Raw genomic sequence first — 18,291 nt, forward strand, 5'->3', positions numbered from 1 at the left:
AGCTGGAAACACTTATCAAAGCACACGGACAATGTTCTGTAATGGAGGGAGAGGGGAACCCACTTTTTGGATCTCAAGTTCTCCTTACTAGAGATCAGTAACCCGATGATGACTTAGTAGGCCATGAGCTGGGCTGCGGTTTGGTGAATGAAGAAGGTTCAATACAGCACGGTGAAAACGGTGAAGTCATTTTTATTTCAGTGCTTGACAAAATACCCCAGGAAACTTCAAAACTCCTACCATGATACAAAAATAGGTCTCTGCAAGTGACGTGCTGTCTCCATCAGCAGTAGCAAATCTATTAGGCAGAAACATGTAGCCTTGTAAGAAAAGCGCAGGGCACTGCACGCTACACATCAGCAGCATCGCCATTGGAAAAGTTCAATCTTCCACCCATCTGATAAATACAGTTTATAATTTAATCATTTAAATTAGCATCCCACAATATACATGTAATGATTATTGTGCACGAACACACAATGCCTATATACACAAACTCCAGTTTATCTTCATGTGCTGGCAAGGATTCGTATACAATCATAAATGTGTTTGCATTGGTTGGTCCCACTGAATATTCACAATAAAAAAGCACAAAAGAGCCATTGATTTAAAAAAGGGAATCTATTTAAAATTCAATTAATATGCGTTTCTCATGCCAGTATGAAATGGAGGATTATCTCCTCATGCCAGTGTGAAACTGAAACGAAGGTGAACCTGTAAAATAAAAGACAAGACAATTAGATTGGACCTTCATCAGGCAGCCAGTTCACACAGGCAGATGATCTTTTGAAAACCTCTCAAAATCTCAATGGCCAAGGTGCTGCCAAGCCTGACAATCAGTGTGATCCCTGGAAAGGACAACTAATTTCTGCGAGTTTTTTCAATGTCCCATGCGTGCTGTGGCACAGGCATGTATATACACAAAAATGTAAAACAGTGAAAACAAACCCAGTATCTTCAAGCCTGAGCTTCAATTTTTTTCTTAAAGATTTATGTGTGTGCTTTGTGTGTGTGTGTGTGTGTGTGTGTGTGTGTGTGTATGTGTGTGTGTGTGTGTGCACACGCTCACATGTGAGTATAGTCCATGAATGCCCTAAAGCACTGGATCTCCTGAAGCTGGAGTTACAAGAGAGTTGTGAGCTGTCTGCCACTGAGTGCTGGGAACCAGCTGCAGGTCCTCTGCAACAACGGTGTGGGTCCTTTAACACAGCCATCTCTTCAGACCCCGTAACTCGAGCTTAGTTCTAAGAGGCTGATGACATTTAGAAGTCACCATGACTGGCCCTAGAGCAAGGGGAGTGAGACAATGCTAATGTGTTTCCTGACTGCTCTGACGGTTGCTTGGGTTAAACAAATGACTTCTTGAATAAAGGGCTAAACTAGCTTTAAATAACTAGTCCACAGTATGATGTGGTATTCACAGAAAGAGAGTCCTTAAAAATGATTAGGGCCTGGAGAGACCACTTAGTAGAGCACTGGCTGCTCTTCTAGGACCTGGATTGATTCCCAGCACCCACATGGCAGCTCACAATTATATGAAACTCCAGTCCTAGGTGATCTGACATTCTCTTCTGGCCTTGGCGGGCACCAGGCATCCATGTGGTACACACAAACATGGAGGCAAAGTACCCATACGCAGAATAAATAATTAAAACCAAAACATCCCAGTGTACTGCTAGCACAACAACTTTAAAATGATTCAGTCTTTGGGCCAGTGGAGACAGGGAAGTTCTCCTATGGTGAATGGAATCTGCCTCTACATAAAGTACGAGACTTTGTGGACGGTTCTGAAGAATCAAAGAATTCTTACAAAGTCTGTCTGTAAAAACCTTTAAGAATGACATTTGGATCTGTGTGTAGGAACATCCCTCAGTGCAGGTCAGAGGGCAGCTTGTGGGAGCTGCTTCTCTCCTACCTTGTAGGTCCTAGTGACAGAATTCAGATGCTCAGGCTTGGAGGCCTTTACCTGCTGAACCATTTCTCCAGCCCTTAAAGTCCACTTTGTGGACTGTATGATGCCAAACTTTGGAGGAGAGAAAAGATGATGCTCACAGTGTCTTACGGGGACGGCTTGTTTAAAGGACACGTAGAAGGACAATTAGGAATGGGGACAGTGGCTGCATTACTTGCTTAGGGCAAGGCTTGCAATGCCTTCAACACCTTGTGCTTTCTACCACATGAGGACCAGGTTCTGCCGTGGGCTCAGCCTCAGTACCCTGCAGTGAGCATGCATTTTGTCTACTCCAAATGAAGACAGTACCAAATCAGTCTGTCAGGGGTTGCTGGTGGAACGAGGGAGTGCTCAAGAGCCAGTTCTCTGCTGGTCAGAGTTGAAGCTGGGCCAACCTGGGGACTTTTGATTAACCCAAAGGAGCATGTCGAGGGGTCTGAGAGACGGGGGTGGGGTGTCTGGCACCACCACGACAGACAGTGTAAAATCCAGCACCTGACTGTACAGTAGTTCCAAGGCGTCTTTGTAGTGCTTCCATCTGGGTGACATAATCTGTCAGAGTTCTGCCAGGATTGTAATGCTGGAGTTGAGGGTAGGTCAGAGACGGAGTGTTTAAATCAGCTACAGTCCCTGGGTACCTATGGATTAGAGTATGTTCAGGAATCCAATTTGCCAGAAACAATGCAGCTAAGTTGCCAGCCTGTCTCTTCCCTGATCTATACATGGCCTGATCTATACTCCCAGACTTCTAAATAGAGGATAGCAAGGGAAACTCTTCAATAAACTCAAAGATGCCAATGTCATAAGAAGGCCTAGTACCAAGTCTTCAGAGGTGCTCTGTAGCTGGAGGGCTTCTCTCCAGGTTCCCCAAGCCCCGCAGCCCCACAATCCATTTATAAAATAATCACTCAGACGCTTATATCACTTATAAACTGTATGGCCATGGCAGGCTTCTCGCTAACTGTTCTTTTATCTTAAATTAACCCATTTTTATAAATCTATAGCTTGCCACGTGGCTGGTGGCTTACCGGCGTCTCTACATGCTCTTCTCCTCGCGGTGGCTGCAGTCTCTCTCTCTCAGCCTTCCGCTTCCCAGAATTCTCCTCCCTCCTTGTCCCACCTACCTCCTGCCTGGTCATTGGCCATCAGTGTTTTATTTACATAGAGTGATATCCACAGCACTTCCCCTTTCTTCTTTTTTTTAAAAAGGAAGGTTTTAACTTTAACATGGTAAAATTACATATAACAAAACAATTACCGAGCAAGAATTATAGTTACAATATTAAAGAAGATGTCCTATCTATCTTATATTTGTGAGTTTAAGGTTTTATAGCTAACTTATCTTTTATCATAACTGAGGAAATTACGACTATCTAGCCTTCAACCACATCAAAGACCTGAGAAGGAACATAATGGTACCTGAGAAATGGTAGACGGATGCAAGCAACTTCGGGAATCTTGCAAGAGTAGACCAAGACAGCTGGCAGCCTGGACAGTCACCTGATGTTTCTTTGTAGCTAGAGTTTTCCTGCCTTGCCCACAGTTAGGACAAATCTCTGTCACCCGCCAGTCCCACAGCCGCTCAGACCCAACCAAGTAAACATAGAGACTTATATTGCTTACAAACTGTATGGCCGTGGCAGGAAAACTCTAGCTACAGTGCTCAGTAAATGATGGACATGTGTAAATCAACTTTTCATGCATGTAAAATTTGTTTTTGTAATGGATGGTGGCCAATACTTTTCCAATATCTAACTACAGCATTTGTTTTTGTAATGGATGGTGGCCAATACTTTTCCAATATCTAACTATAGCATATGCTTCCTATGCCTTTAGAAACCATTTAGAAATGAAAAAGTAGCTCTGATTCTAAGTTTTAAGATATAGAAATTACATATAACTAAAGATGTCTAGCTATCACAATGCAAAGCACTCATAAGTCTGAACAGTGTCTCTCTGAAACATTACTATAGCTACTCCAGCCAGGTTTGATAAATTCTTACCTAGTGAATGGTAAGGGAGATCTAGGGAGATCCAGGTCTGATCTTGAGCGGTATGTCATTTGTCTTGTATCTCCATACAATTCCAGTCCACCCGAAGAATGATAAAGTGGATCAGTCTTTTCAACACCTAAAGAAAGTACCAAGCCTCAGAAGACAGCTAGACAAGCAGTAAGAGTTCAAAGAGCAGTACATGACACTATGTACTATTTACAGCCAGTTTCAATTCTTGCTAGAAGAGAACAGGACAAACCACAGAGCAGGGGTTTTCTGTTTGCCTTCGAACATGACTTAAGAACTACGCTCCAAAGAAAATAAGCTCACTGGACTATTTGCTTTGTAAAATCCTTTAGTTGTAACAACATCAAAGAGGGAAGGGTTTCTGAGTGTCTGTGCTTTGTTGGGGGTAGATGATGTGGATAAAAACATTACACTAATGTAATCAAGTCTTGTCTTCACTACTCTAACTTTATTGGAAACAAAACAATGTAAAACCAAACCACCGTGAAATCAAGATTTGCTAACCTTTTGTACCAACACAACTCATCATGGTAGAGATTTCATCTCAGTGTAAGGCTATCCTAAAATACTCTCAGGGTGCCAAACATACTTCCTTTTCTCCGGGGCTCAGCTGCCAGGACAGCTGGACATGGCACCGCATGACATCACAGCATGTCCTCTATTCTGTGCTCTCCAGTACAGAGAAGGAATTTAAAGTTCCTATTACTTGATAACCATGCAAGCTCAGAACCATGATTCTTTCCCATGACCAACAGCAATGCGCTCAGCCCTGCTCCACGATCTCCCTGCTGGAGAATCTGAGGCAAATGGCATGTGTTCTCCATGGCTCGCTGTGAGCAACAGTAACTGCCTGTCACAGGCCTGGGAGAATCAACGAAAAATAACAGGGCTTGATGCAGTCCAAGTCCTCCATAAATCAGTCTCAAATGCGTGAAAAGGGAGCTTCTAGCCTTGCTCAAAGGGTGCTCACTGTCTCTGGACACCATCAGCACTAGAAGTAGTTAGGTTGACAGCTACCACACACACAGCATTTCCGAGTCATACACAGAAACTAAGCCATTCTGACCTTACCTGGACTCAATCCAAAGCCATCCCTGTTAATATTGATAGGACCAGAACCTTTGACTTGATGCCACCGCCGAATCAAATACTTCATTCTAAAAGAGATCCCCAAGATAAAATCTCAAAGCACAGTTATATAAATAAAAATATATACATTCCACAAAATTATGCCATTTAATTATGAACACACAACACATTTCAGCACAATCACATGACTGCCTCGGCTAACTCCACGTACTCCGTTGGTTTACGGCCAAGACCCCAGGCACAGGGCAGAGCTGTGAGCTTGCTTTGCTCCCCAAGAGCTAACAGGGCCATATAAGTGGGGAGAAGGAGATGAAGAGCACAAGTGGACAGAAAATAGTGAGCAAACAAAGGGGGAGAGGTGAAAGAAGGGGGGCCAGGGACACGGGGAGTGTGCTGGACCCTGTGAGCAGGGTCACAGTGGAGCTTCGAAAGGAATGGGGGTGTGACACCAGCCGGCCGAATTCCTGCTGACTGCCCGTTCTGCCCTGGGCTATGGAACTTTTTGGAGTACCAGTTTTAATTTCTTAATGCCAATTTCAGGGTCCAGTTTAAGGAGGATCAAGTACCAGACCTACAGAGGGGCAAAAAGGGAGGGTGAGGCAGGCTTGGTGGTGCACACCTTTACCCAGCACTCGGGAGGCAGAGGAGGCCGATCTCTGGGAGTTGAAAGCCGGCCTGGTCTACAGAGTGAGTTCCAGGGTAGCCAGAGTGACATAGTGAGACCCCATCTCAAACCACACCCCTAAAAGGGGGAGGTGAGGGCTTGACAGTAGTTCCCTCCTTCATGGAACCTCCTGGCATTTCTCAGCATTACAGGCTAACTCCCGTCACCAAGTTCCATGTGTTCTCCTCTCAGCCAGTAGAAAGGGAGCTGACTTTGTTGGTGCGTCCCACTGTGCTGACCCTGGCTGATGCTATACAAGGTGATGAAGGGAATGAGATGTGAGGAGGAGGGGGAGGGGGAGGGGGAGCGGGAGGAGGGGGAGGAGGGGAGTACAGTGAGGACTGGAAGAGGAGGCAGTCAGAAGCCAGCAGGAGGTAAGCCCTAGCCCTCAGGTAGAGCTGCCACTCAGACAGAGGCCGGGCCTCCCTGAGCTTGTCACCTCTGGCTGCTTCATCTGTGAACTAAGTTTCTTGACAGTAATCTCTGAACAGCTTCCAGTTAAAAACCTGTGCCTCAGTTTCCAAAGAAAATTAAGTCAGGGCTGGAGAGACGGTGCAGTGGTTAAAAGCACTGGCTGTTCTTTCAGAGGAGCCGATTTGATTCCCAGCACCCACATGGCGGCTCACAACAGACTGCAGCCGACTCCCAGGGGATCTCACATCAGGCACACACACGTGTGGCACACAAACATACACACGGTACAACACCAATACACACAAAAATTTAAAGAGAAATAGGAGAGGAAAACCAGCCAAGCCCCCTGAAGAAGTATCGACATCATCGGAGTGGCAGAGCTTGTTAAAAACCACAAGTTCTTGGAGACTCTGGCTGTGGAGAGACAAACGGGAAGGGCCCAGGGCGAGGCCCAGATGAAGACTCCAGGAGGAAGACAGCTGGGCCTCCACTCCACTGCAGCCGCATGCAGGGCAGACGCCAAGTCCCCAGCCTGGCCTTCTAGGGAAGAGGCTAACCCCTGACCTGAGCAGTCTCAGACCAGGCCTTCCTTCTTCAGCTCAGCACTGGGAGAGTGACTTATTTTAACAAGTAAGGAAATAAATACAAATACCAGCCTAAGGAATTTTTCAAAACCATCTTTCCCCTTTTATGATCTATGTGTGTGAGCCAGGTTTAATTGAATTTTTTTTTTTTTTTTAAGGACAATTTGGACTGGAATCATCAGCGACTACTCCCTGGAAAGACACTTTCTAGGGAGAGATTCTGCTGCAAGGGTGAACCCTTAGAAAGAAATAAGCAGGCTGTCCGAAGCGCCTTCTCCACACGTGTCCTCAGGAGGCTTATGACTGACAGGACTTTTCTCACTGCTTTACCTTGAAACTGCAATGGAAACTCTGGCGGCTATGCGAAACCTGGTGGACCCCTTTGGGCGGCTGGTGACGGCGGTCTCAGGATTGCTGAAGCCTGGGCATCCCGCCATGCGGACAAGCAGCCCCACAGTGGCCTCTTCGTACTCCTGGAATCTCCCCAGGAGCAGCAGCAGGTATTTCTTCTGGAATACAAGAGCTTTGCGGAAACTTTCCGCTCTCAAGTATTTGCTATACAGTCTCTGTATTTAAAGGAGGGAAGAACAGACATGAGAGAGAGAGGTCACTGAGTTGCTCTCTCGAGGAAGACCACCTAGATGAAGAAGAGAACAAGGGTTAGGCTCTGCGCCAGGCTGCCATCTATTGTGTGAGCCAAGCTGGCCGGGGACGGAAGCAGCCTGTGGAGTACAACTTCTAAAATCAGTTAGGCTTCGTGTTTATTTTGGGGCTAACCCTTTTACTCAAATATTTTTGTCATTATCATGAATGTTATTAAAATGCTGACTTTGTATTTTAAAATTACAGCCACTCATCCATTTAGGTTCTTAAATAAGTTAATGTTTTCTACCCCTGTATGTCCACTCTATAGCTAAAATATTCCAGATACTTTCGTTCATTCTCAGCATTAGAGAGGCCACTCATGGAAGACGCTCTTCATGGACAGTCATGGTACTTGCTTAGGAACTGAAAGAGAATACTTGTGCTTGTCTAATAGGAGATGAGACTCTGGGGCATAGGGTCACAATGTTGACAGCAAGAAAAGCAGAGCTGAATGTGTTGCAATTCCGGGCATGTGTCTCTATAGATCTCTGGTCAGGTAGACACTGGAACCACAGCAGACTGAAGAGAGAGATGCCTAGGGACACAGTCTGAGTGGTAACTATATTTCTGTGGTCTGTTCAATTAGGGTCAACAAGAGGGAGGTGTGTACCTTAAATATAGCATTCTCAGAGTCAGGGCTCCGATTTTGAGGTACAGCATCATTTCTTAGTTCGGCTTTTAGTTCACATACTTTTGCTTCTGCCCTTTTGAGGGATTTCTGAAGAGTCAACTTTTCTTTGCTCCAGACTTCTTTTTCTGAAGCAATGATGTCTTCGATGTTAGCACTACCATCCAGTGAAAGCCCAGAGGACTGCAGAGACATGGCCTGTTACATGTTAATTCAGAAGAAGACTGAATTAAATCACAATCGATTACCTAGCTTTGGCCTTTCAACACCACAGGGAAGCTCACAGTCACAACCCCTACTGTTGGGGTCAAAGTGTTGATTCTCCATCACTGAAGTGAGGAGGAGCCAGCATGGTGTGAGTGAGTGACTCTCAGGGTGGCCCCATGAACAAGGTCTTTACTTGGCTATGTGGTTGTTTGGACAGCCTTTTCTACCTTTAAACATAAGGGTAAATTTAGAGACTAGCCCTTTTCTTTGTAACTTTAAAAACAAATTTGAATTCAGAGAGTAAGTTATCAGCCTGAAATGTATGATTTAACATTAAAATTTTTTTTTTAAAGACAGGATCTCCCTGGTGAAGGAATATTAGCCCTTGCTAGTCAGAAATTTGATAATGTAGACCAGACTAGCCCTGACTTCACAGAGATCTGTCTGTCTGCCTCCTGAGTGCTGGGATTAAAAACGTGACCCCACGCCCAGATCATCATCTTTGACTTGGTCATAAACCTAGTAGGCAGTAACTGAAGAGAATAATAATCACTATCCACATTAGAACATCTCTTTCAGTGTGTCTGCTTTCAGACAACACATACATCTTTAGATCTTAGATTGAATGAGACTGGGTTTCCTCATTACAAGGCTGGATGCAGATCAGCAATTGTGTATGTATATAACCCAGGCGGTGGTCAAGAAGCACCCCTCAGTAATAGGTATTTTTATTATCACTGCTATGATGTATTTTTTCCACATATCCTATAAGAGTCATACATGGTATTTTTACACTGCGGTTACAAGTAGAGCTAGGGAGAACAACTTAACTCTGCATTACTTCTAAAAACAAACGTACGTCATTTCTACCAGCTCTTGTCTGCTGATAAAACTTTATCTGTTCTTCCAGTTTCATGATAATGCTCCGTAAGTCATTCTTCTCCTCGGTTAGTTGGTTTACATGTCCTGTGAGCTCAGAATTCTGTCTCAGCAGAGTCTCTGTTAAGGAGCCCCAGGAGGTGCTCGAGGATGCTAAGCTGTGCTGGAGAAACGAGATGACACAAGGTTATAGAGACACGGGTACGCGAGTAACTCTCGGGAAAGCAAACGGCGCCAGCACAAACACTCCAGGAACTGGTGCTGGGTAACAGCGGAGACCTGCCAGGCAGGAGACCAGCGGGGAGGGCACAGAGCAGGACACACACACACACACACACACACACACACACACACACACACGTGTCAGGAGAACAGCTGGGGAGGGCACAGGGCAGGACACACACACACACACACACACACACACACACACACACAGAAGTGTCAGGAGACCAGCTGGGGAGGGCACAGGGCAGGCCACACACAGAGGGCAGAAGCTTATGGATGGAAAAGCACTGAAGGAGCAGCAGATGCTTCGTCACACTAAATGCCACTGCATGTTATGATGACAGACCTAAAAAAGGCCACAGCGAGCCAAGGAAGACGTTAGGAGGGCTCCCACAACCAAAATTCTCACGTTTCTAAGACTCCTTCGGCAGCAGCCCACGGGAGAGCAGCTTAGGGAAGGCACACACCCATGGGGCTGGCAGTGTGGACAGGAGTGCAGCAGCTTACGTAAGAAACAGTGAGGCAGTGACAAGGACAAGAGCAGAGGGCACCCGAGTGACATCCACATGACTCGTGACTGCGAACATGCACAGGGAGAGGGAAGGAGCGTGGTCTATGTGACTTCCAGCTTTCCAAACTGGGTGACGCCATAACCGGAAGAGGGTATGAGGAAGAGAGGTGGGAGAGAAGTCAATGTTTCCGTTCGATTGTGTCTGTGAGGCTCCTTCTGGGGTCATTTACCAAAGATGTCTATAGCTGACTGGTAAGTGAGCCTGGGCCACAGGCAAAGGCCTTCACCGTCCAGAACTGTCCAGTGGACACTAACTGCACAAGGGCAAACTTCTCGTCACTTTGTCCAGGAGTCCCTAGGCCTCAGGGGCTCGGGGCACAGCAGGAGCTCACCAAGGCCAGCAAGAGCTCATGCACGAGAACCTGAGAACCGTGGGAACCGGGAGGGTCCCAGCTGCAGTTCGAGACAGGCACTGTGAGCACAGAGAGGTCTGGCTGAGAGCAGGTGCAGCAAGTGCCCAGGGAAGACAGGGGAAGGGGGTAAGAACGTGAAATACAGCTGGGCTTGGTGGCCACGCCTTTAATCCCAGCACTGGAGAGGAAGGGGCAGGCTCATCTCCGAGTCTGAGGCCAGCCTGGGCTACATGGTGACTTCCAAGACAGTCAGGGAAACCCTGTCTTGGAAAGCAAACCAACCAACCAACCAACCAAGTGAAATGCTTCTTAAAGAAGTCCAAGTGTCGGACACACAGAGTCAGAAAAAGGCAGTAAAAGGCTCACAGAAGAAGCCGTGAAGGAGCCCATAGGATCGACTCTGAGCTCACGCTGGGGGACAGGGAAGCCAGCCGCTCTCTCCAGAAGCTTGGTCTCTCTATAGAAGGTTAATTAGACAGCACCAACAATGAATGGTAATTCCTCCCTCCCCAGTTTCCATTACTTCTTCTTGGGTGAAGAGAAACACTGTGTTTCAAATAAAAACCAAGCAAACAAATACAATAAAAAACTCTTATAAAATAGTCTACCAATTTTCAAACAATTCATAATTTCATTTGATTTTTGTTCTCTCTACAAAGAACTTTAAAAAGTCTTACCTCGTCATCTGGCCGGCCAGTTAGTCTCTGTAGCCGCAAAATAATTCGATCAATTCTTTCCTGAACCCAGATTAAAGTATCCTCATCCGATACTTCAAACTCTAGTCTTTAAGAAAGAGACAAAAAGTCAAAACTGACCTCACAGTAACACTTCCTAACACACACCGGAGGCTGGGGCGCTGTCTGTATCACTAACTCACACCGGAGGCTGGGGCGCTGTCTGTATCACTAACTCACACCGGAGGCTGGGGCGCGGTCACTAACTCACACCGGTCACTAACTCACACCAGAGGCTGGGGCGCGGTCACTAACACACACTGGAAGCTGGGGCGCGGTCACTAACACACACCGGAGGCTGGGGCGCGGTCACTAACTCACACCGGAGGCTGGGGCGCGGTCACTAACTCACACTGGAGGCTGGGGTGCGGTCACTAACTCACACCGGAGGCTGGGGCGCTGTCTGTATCACTAACACACACCGGAGGCTGGGGCGTGGTCACTAACTCACACCGGAGGCTGGGGCGCGGTCACTAACACACACTGGAGGTGAAGGACTCTGTCTCCCTTGCCACCCCACTCTTCTATCGTCCCCATTTCTGGTTCGGGGCGCTAGCTGTGTGCAGATGTGCTGCTCACGAGCACCGTCTAACACAGACTCGCACTTCTTCTTCGGGCTGGACGTGCTGGCCTACGCCTTGACTCCCAGGCAGCAGATTTCTCTGCACGTTCGAGGCCAGCCAGGGCTACACAGTGAGAAGCTATCTGAACGGAAGAAAGCCAATCCGCCGTTTTCTCTCCCTGGCCTGGCCTGGCCTGCCCAGTCATTCCCACAGACCAGGCGGAAGTCTAACCTGTCGCAGTTCTTCTGGGCTACATGCTGTTGAAGCTTTGCAGCCACGTGCTGAAGCTTCTGTCTGATAAGTTCCACATCGTTACTATCGACAATCTGTCCTCCAGTCAGTGCTGCGGAGCTTGTGCCTTTGGCCTCTTCTTCCATCTTTTGTTGAAGAACCCAGTTCCTAGTGCGGTCGTCAGTGAAATTCCAGGTGGCTTGCTGGCAATTCTGGACAGAAAAAGAAAATACTCACAAATGAGCAGCATTTCATTTTCTTTCTTGATGGAACAAAATTGCTATCCATGTTTCAAATAAAGTTCTATAGACACTATTTTTGGGATGATTTGAACGTAACTGTTTAAATAACTCAATAGGATTCAAAATTTAACAATATTATAAAATATTAAGGTTATCTTAAAATATTAACATTACTCATAACTGAAACAACTGTTATCACTCTGTGTGTGTGTGTGTGTGTGTGTGTGTGTGTGTGTGTGTGTAGGTGCACCCATGCCACAGGGTGCATCTGGAGGTCAGAGGACAGACAGCTCTGCGAACGTGCGTCTGCACATGACCAGCTGAGGCGCCTCTCCTGCCTTCATCCAGAGGTAAAGAGACAAAGTCTACCTTACTAATATTCTGATGCACAAGCCGTCGGCTCCCCCGCTTGTCCTCCCGCTCTTGCTTCCGGAAATCCTGCATGAGGCCCTGCAGCCGCCTCCCTTCCAGGTCCAGCTTATACACCTGGTGCCTCTTCTCCTGCAGCTGGCGCTGGAGTTCTTCCACTTTACTCTGCAGCTCCTCCATCTTCCTCTGGCCCAGGGTGTTAGCTTCCTTTTCCATCTGCAGGGTCTTCTGGTGAACCTGCCTGTCCTTCTCCATCTGATACTTTGTTTGCAAGGAATCCAGTTTGTACTTTTGAGTTTCACTTACGAGTTCGATGATATGTTTCTGTTTCTCCTCCAGTTGTTGCTGTAGTTCTTGAAGTAGTTCCTTAGGAGGGCAGACTGGCCGGGGCTGCCCGCCATCACCGCTGCTCTGCAGTTGGCCATGCAGCTCCCGCTCCTTGTCTAGGGTGTCCTTCATCTCCTGAATCCTACCCTTCTCAGACTCCAGAAGAACCTGAAGCTCTAAGTTCCGGCCTTGTTCTTCTGCTAACTGTGCATTATGCAGCATCCTCTGTGATTCTATTTTTTGCTGTAACTCATTTAATAGTTGTCTCTGTTGTCCCAAAAGTGCATCCAACTGTATATTCCTCTGTTTCTGGTCTTCTAGAGTGAATCTGAGCTCCTTGAAGTGAAAATGTAATTTAAGATGAACATGTTAATATTAAAAATACTGTTAAAGTATATGACCATGACTTTGGTAAACAGCAACATGGAAGCATTTGGTAATTGAAGACAAATTGTTATTCAATAGACAGTGAGAATTATTTAGACAGCCAAATGGCTTGCTTGCATCAAGGATATAAACACAACCTTCTCCAGCAAAATATAAAGCAGGGTACACGTCTCCCAATGACAATCTTTAAAATATGTATGTTCTTATGCTACTTTTCAATATGTTAATAAAACATATTTTTAAATTTTTAAGTCTTTTATATGAAGGCACAAGAAAATACCTGTTCTTCAGTGTCATGACAAGCAGAGGAGAATCGTGGGCATAGGGGAGGAAGCCATCTTTAGAGAGGGAAGAAAGGTCATAGAATACATGGGAAATTAAAATGCAAAGGGGTTGCCAGGCAGTGGTGGTGCACATCTTTAATCTGGGAGGCAGAGGCAGGAGGATTTCTGTGAGTTCAGGGCCAGCCTGCTCCACAGAGCAAGATCCAGGTCAGCCAGAGCTACTACACAGAGAAACCCTGTCTTGAAAGACCAACCAACCAACCAAACAACCAAACATCCACAGAGGGCTCCTTGCAGGGAGGACAGCCAGGGAGCAAGAGAAGACGACGAGGGTGAGGGTGAGGGTGAATGACAACAGGGTGACTCATGTAAAAACACCCTAAGTAGACCTCTTACAAGGTTCATAAAAAAATAGGGGTTAATAAGGAACTGTATCAAAATAGCAAGATCTGACTGCATAATTAGGACGCTTCCCCCCCCCCCCCCCCCCCCCCCCCCCCCCCCCCCCCCGCAGTGTGGACTCCTGGACTTCCTGACAGAAACTATCAGGAAGGACCCTAGGGCACAATGGCCAGAGGTTCCCAGAGCATCCGAGACAGCTGCGCCTTGGTTTTCTGATGCTCAATGAGGAAACCTGGCTCCATGCAAACAATCATTGAGACGTTTGCTGGGTTGGCTGGAGAGATGGTTCAGTGGTTAAAAGTACTGGCTGTTCTTCCAGAGGACCTGGGTTGCATTCCCAGGACTGACATGATAGCTCACAAATGGCTCTAACTCCAGTTCCAGGGGATCCAATGCCATCACCTGGTCTCCTCCATCAGTCCATGCACATGGTGCACAGATATACATGCAGGCTAAACACGCATATACTAAAGTAAAAGTAAATAAATCTTAGAAAACCAAAACAAGGAACTGCTGGACTTGGTGGCACATGCCTGTAATCTCAGCTACTCCAGAAGTTGAGAAAGGAGAATCAGGAGCCTGAGCAAGTTCGTGAGAACCTGTCTCAAGATGAACGTGTAGAAAAAAGAAGCTGGAAGTCAACTTGGGTGGGACAGTGCTTGCCTAGCATGGGAGGTCCTGAGTTCAACTCAGAATATTGTGGAAACAAAACAAAACAAGGTAGAGGTCAAGACCAACTGACTGGAGAAACCCAGCACACGTCTGCATCTCCATGAATCTGTGTGGCTGCAGGCAGATGTGTGTGTGGCAGGGGAGGGGTCGTCAGGCAAGCAGAGGCAGCAATAAACAGTACAGAGAAGAAGGCAAGTGCCGAACCACTGAACCTCAGATTATTGAAAAAGTACCCTAGCACAGGGTTATTAGTCAACACAGCAAGGAAGGAGGGGTATCTATCCCAGTGAGCTGTCAGCGAAGACAAAAGGAACGCCTTTGTAAGCCTCACGGCTCACAAGTGACGGCAAAGATACAGCAGCTGCTGGGGAGGGGCCGTGCAGTCCCTGATGGCAGTGACTGAAGGGAAGGAAACAGCGTTGCAATGTTGACTTTTCCTTCTACTGCGGCCTACAGAATTTTGCAACAGTACTCAACACAGAGTGAACAACTTACACCTTTTAAAGGGAAGAAGCCTGACAATTGGCTGGAGAAAGCCTTATAACTTAGAATTCTGCACGACACAAAGACAATACCTTGAGTTCTTTATCCCGCTCTTCACAGTGGCCTGCCTTGGCTTTCTCTGTTGCCAAAGCACACTGAAGTTCTTGGGATTTCTTGTGTTCGCTTGCTAATGTATCACTAAGCAAATGAACTTCATCTGCTTTGTCTTTAACTTGTAGCCTAAACGAGGAAGAAATGAACTTAACGTTATCTTGATGGACAGTATCATCATAAAGAGGAGCTTGCACTCCAGGATTGAGGTATACTATAAACTAGCCATGGTATGCCAAGTCAAGGCTTCTTGTGATTCATTTCAAATGAACTGCAGTTTCTAGTAGTGCAATCAATTTACTATTGTAATTAACTCAATTCACTGCCAGAAAGGTAATACTAATTAACATTTTTGTCTTTTACTGCACATAGAAATCATGTGAATTTGTGTGTGTGAAATCAATGTCCAAAATAAATGTGTACTTGCAGCATGTCTCTGGTAAGCAGAATACCTCACTATCTACATCAGCAATATATCCTTTCCCCATGCATTCTCAATTCTAACACCTGGCAGATCCTAGCCAACTGAAACATGAGATTAAATACCACTTAAAGTTAGTCAGTGGTAAGATAGAGGCCAAAATCATATCTAATAATTGTTGACTGGAACAGAAGTCAAAGCAGAAGGGAGGCTAAAATGATCACATTTTAAATTTGGAAAAAATCCGTTTTCTTGTTCTCCTCATTCTTCTGCTATTTAAACTCCATGCTTGCTGCTGTGTGCTATGTGCATAACGGTTATGACAAGCCAGTCCAATCCCTCCTGACCCTCACACTAAAGCAGCCTGGCACACCTGAAAGCTTCCAGTTCCTTCAGCTGCTCATGCTGGGCCTTCAGTGTGGTGTCCAGCTCCAGCTGTGTCTGAGACAGTTCACTTTTTAATTCCGAAACCGCCATCTTTTCCGAACTCAGCTGTTCCTGTAGTTCGGTCATTCTGTCTTTCATGGCACAGAGCTGACCCTGCATCTCCAGCACGCAAGACTGCTGCACGCTGCAGCCTGGGAGCTCTACAGGGAACGAGACAGGCGTTAAGATGGCCGGTGACTCAGGCGTGACTGTAAGTCTCTGCTCCAAGAGCTCAGCCATAACTCAGGAGGTTACTACAAAGAAACAGTCAACTGCTGCTCCCAGTCCCTCAAACTGGTCATTTATATGAATGTTTCTTTTTCTTAGAGTGCTGGGGGGGGGGGAGGCTTCAGAACCAAAAACACAGGGGAATGACAAAAATGTAACAATGCATTAATGGATGCAAGACTTAAAATAAGCAACTTTAATTGCTCATAAGATTCTGTAGACAGGAACTCGTGTATTTGGAATGCCAACCACTCATAGTGAAAATTCCCAGTGATTTCTGATAGTCATATACAATATTTACAGGCATTATCCAATGAGACAATTACTATAATCATCCAATTATTATTTCTATTTTTTTTTCCTTTTTCTTGTAGAAAGGTCTCACTCTGTAGCCCTACCCAGACTGGTCTGAAGCTCCTGGCAAACCTCCTGCTTCAGTCTTCCAAATCCTGGGACCACAGGCTTGAGTCACCACACTTAGCTCTGATTCAGCTTTTCAATTACAAATGAGAACCTATGTGGTAACTTCAAAGCTGTGCTGTCTTTAAAACTATGTGAAACACAATTAGTAAAGATGTAGCAAGTGTCCTCACCAGACATGATGAACACTCCTCTCTAACTAGCTTGATTAAAACACATTCTTTCTGAAAAGTGGGAAAGTAACCCTTAAGCACACAGAGAAGTAAAATCCAGCTAGTCTATAAACATGTGAGAAGGGAAACCAACAATATGTGTGCCCAGCACACCCAGCAGGCTGGCGACGTGTCTGACAATGCCAGTTGTTGGCAAAGATGTTAAGTAACAGACCACTCAAACCTTGCTAGTGAGGGCCACATCCACAGGACTGCTTTTCCAAATATTTTGGCAAGGCATGGTAGTTCACACCTGTCACCCCAGTACTTGGGAGGGCAGAGACAAGAGGACCTTGACTACACAGAGCGTGAGGCCAGCCTGGGACACATGACAACCTCTCAAAAAATAAGTAAAACATTTGGCATTATCTAATAAATTTGAAGACACACAACCCATGACTAGTGACTCACTTCCTAGGAGGCTGGGAAGATGTCCGTGGGTATTAGAAATCTCAGAGGTGTGTCTGTAGCAGCTCTGACTCCAATAGCGAACAGCACAAACAACCAAAGGTTCAGACACAGAATTTGTACATCCATTACAGGGATAACTTTCCACAGCTACAAAAGTTAACTTAGAGATAGCTTTGGAAACTTGGAAGAATGTTATATAAAGCTCAAGAAACAAGACACAAAATACACAGAGATTGATGAAGTTCAAAACCAGGAAAACTTCATAAACATGTACAGTCTAGAAATTTATAAAGTGGTAAGAAAACTAAAGGGAAAAACAAAACAAAACAGAAAAATGATGACCTTAGTTTCTATGGAGGAGCATGTGAGGGGCTCTTGGGGAGAAGGCAAGTTCCATTTGCAAGTAAGTAATGTCCCCACATACTCACCTTATCATTTGTTATAGGTTCATCTGAATTTTGTAATTTTCTGGATGGATGTTACACTTTACATTTTTGTAAGCAAAGGATTAAAAATAAACAGCTACTTTTATTGTGGATTCTCTTATATTTTAGGTAGCTATCTTAAGAAGGTCAAAAGACTTTTCTTAAAAAAAAAAATTACAATAAAGAAAATAAACCTGATGAGCTGAACTGTATCAATGTACTGCCTATTTATTTTAAATGAAATAGAGCTGTTTAAAACCAATTTGACAATCATTAACCCTAATAGTGATAACATCGACTATCTCCTTTGTGTTATGAAAATGAAGAGAAGGTGCCTGAGCAGAAATGTTTTCTGAGGGCACCAAAGTGAACGCTTTCCACTGGTTAGGGGATCCCACGGGCCTGGCCTGCACACACCTTGGCTTGATGGGCCGGTTTCTTGTCCTTTGTTCAAAGTCATTTCCCTGCCATTAATTTGAGCTCGTAATGCTTCATTTTCAGCCAGCAAACTCCTCCTGTCTGCTCTCTGGAGACATTCCATAGCTGTTTGATATTCAATGCCCTGTAACAAAGGAAAATGAAAAATTAAGTGAAGAGAGGTGTAGAGATAATGGAATCAGAAAAAATGGAGTCCACATGTTCAATTTTTTTCATTAAAATTTCTCACAATTTTTTTTTTGTCCAAAAAAAATCTGTGAGGGTCTGTTGCAGA

At 45.5% G+C, this 18,291-nt stretch overlaps 1 protein-coding gene across 12 annotated transcripts in view; it reads right to left on the bottom strand.

The window, feature by feature from the left end:
- Positions 1 to 172: 172 nt before the first annotated feature.
- Akap9 (A-kinase anchoring protein 9) overlaps positions 173 to 18,291 on the bottom strand; it is a 127,092-nt gene continuing 108,973 nt past the window's right edge. For 9 of the 12 annotated variants that reach the window (XM_028862667.2, XM_028862666.2, XM_028862665.2 and 6 more), the window contains 13 exons: positions 17,997 to 18,141; positions 15,831 to 16,044; positions 15,018 to 15,165; positions 12,371 to 13,033; positions 11,760 to 11,971; positions 10,909 to 11,014; positions 9,063 to 9,245; positions 7,979 to 8,194; positions 7,054 to 7,289; positions 5,044 to 5,129; positions 3,955 to 4,081; positions 2,447 to 2,589; positions 173 to 714 (listed from right to left, as the gene is read on the bottom strand). In XM_028862667.2, coding sequence (XP_028718500.1) covers positions 674 to 714; positions 2,447 to 2,589; positions 3,955 to 4,081; positions 5,044 to 5,129; positions 7,054 to 7,289; positions 7,979 to 8,194; positions 9,063 to 9,245; positions 10,909 to 11,014; positions 11,760 to 11,971; positions 12,371 to 13,033; positions 15,018 to 15,165; positions 15,831 to 16,044; positions 17,997 to 18,141 — 2,520 coding nt within the window. In that variant the 3' untranslated portion in view covers positions 173 to 673. The remainder of the gene's footprint in view (positions 715 to 2,446; positions 2,590 to 3,954; positions 4,082 to 5,043; positions 5,130 to 7,053; positions 7,290 to 7,978; positions 8,195 to 9,062; positions 9,246 to 10,908; positions 11,015 to 11,759; positions 11,972 to 12,370; positions 13,034 to 15,017; positions 15,166 to 15,830; positions 16,045 to 17,996; positions 18,142 to 18,291) is intronic. The other 3 variants (XM_028862678.2, XM_028862673.2, XM_028862645.2) reach the window with 1 other exon arrangement.

Source organism: Peromyscus leucopus, chromosome 3, assembly GCF_004664715.2.
Source record: "Peromyscus leucopus breed LL Stock chromosome 3, UCI_PerLeu_2.1, whole genome shotgun sequence".
NCBI classification, from domain to species: domain Eukaryota; kingdom Metazoa; phylum Chordata; class Mammalia; order Rodentia; family Cricetidae; genus Peromyscus; species Peromyscus leucopus.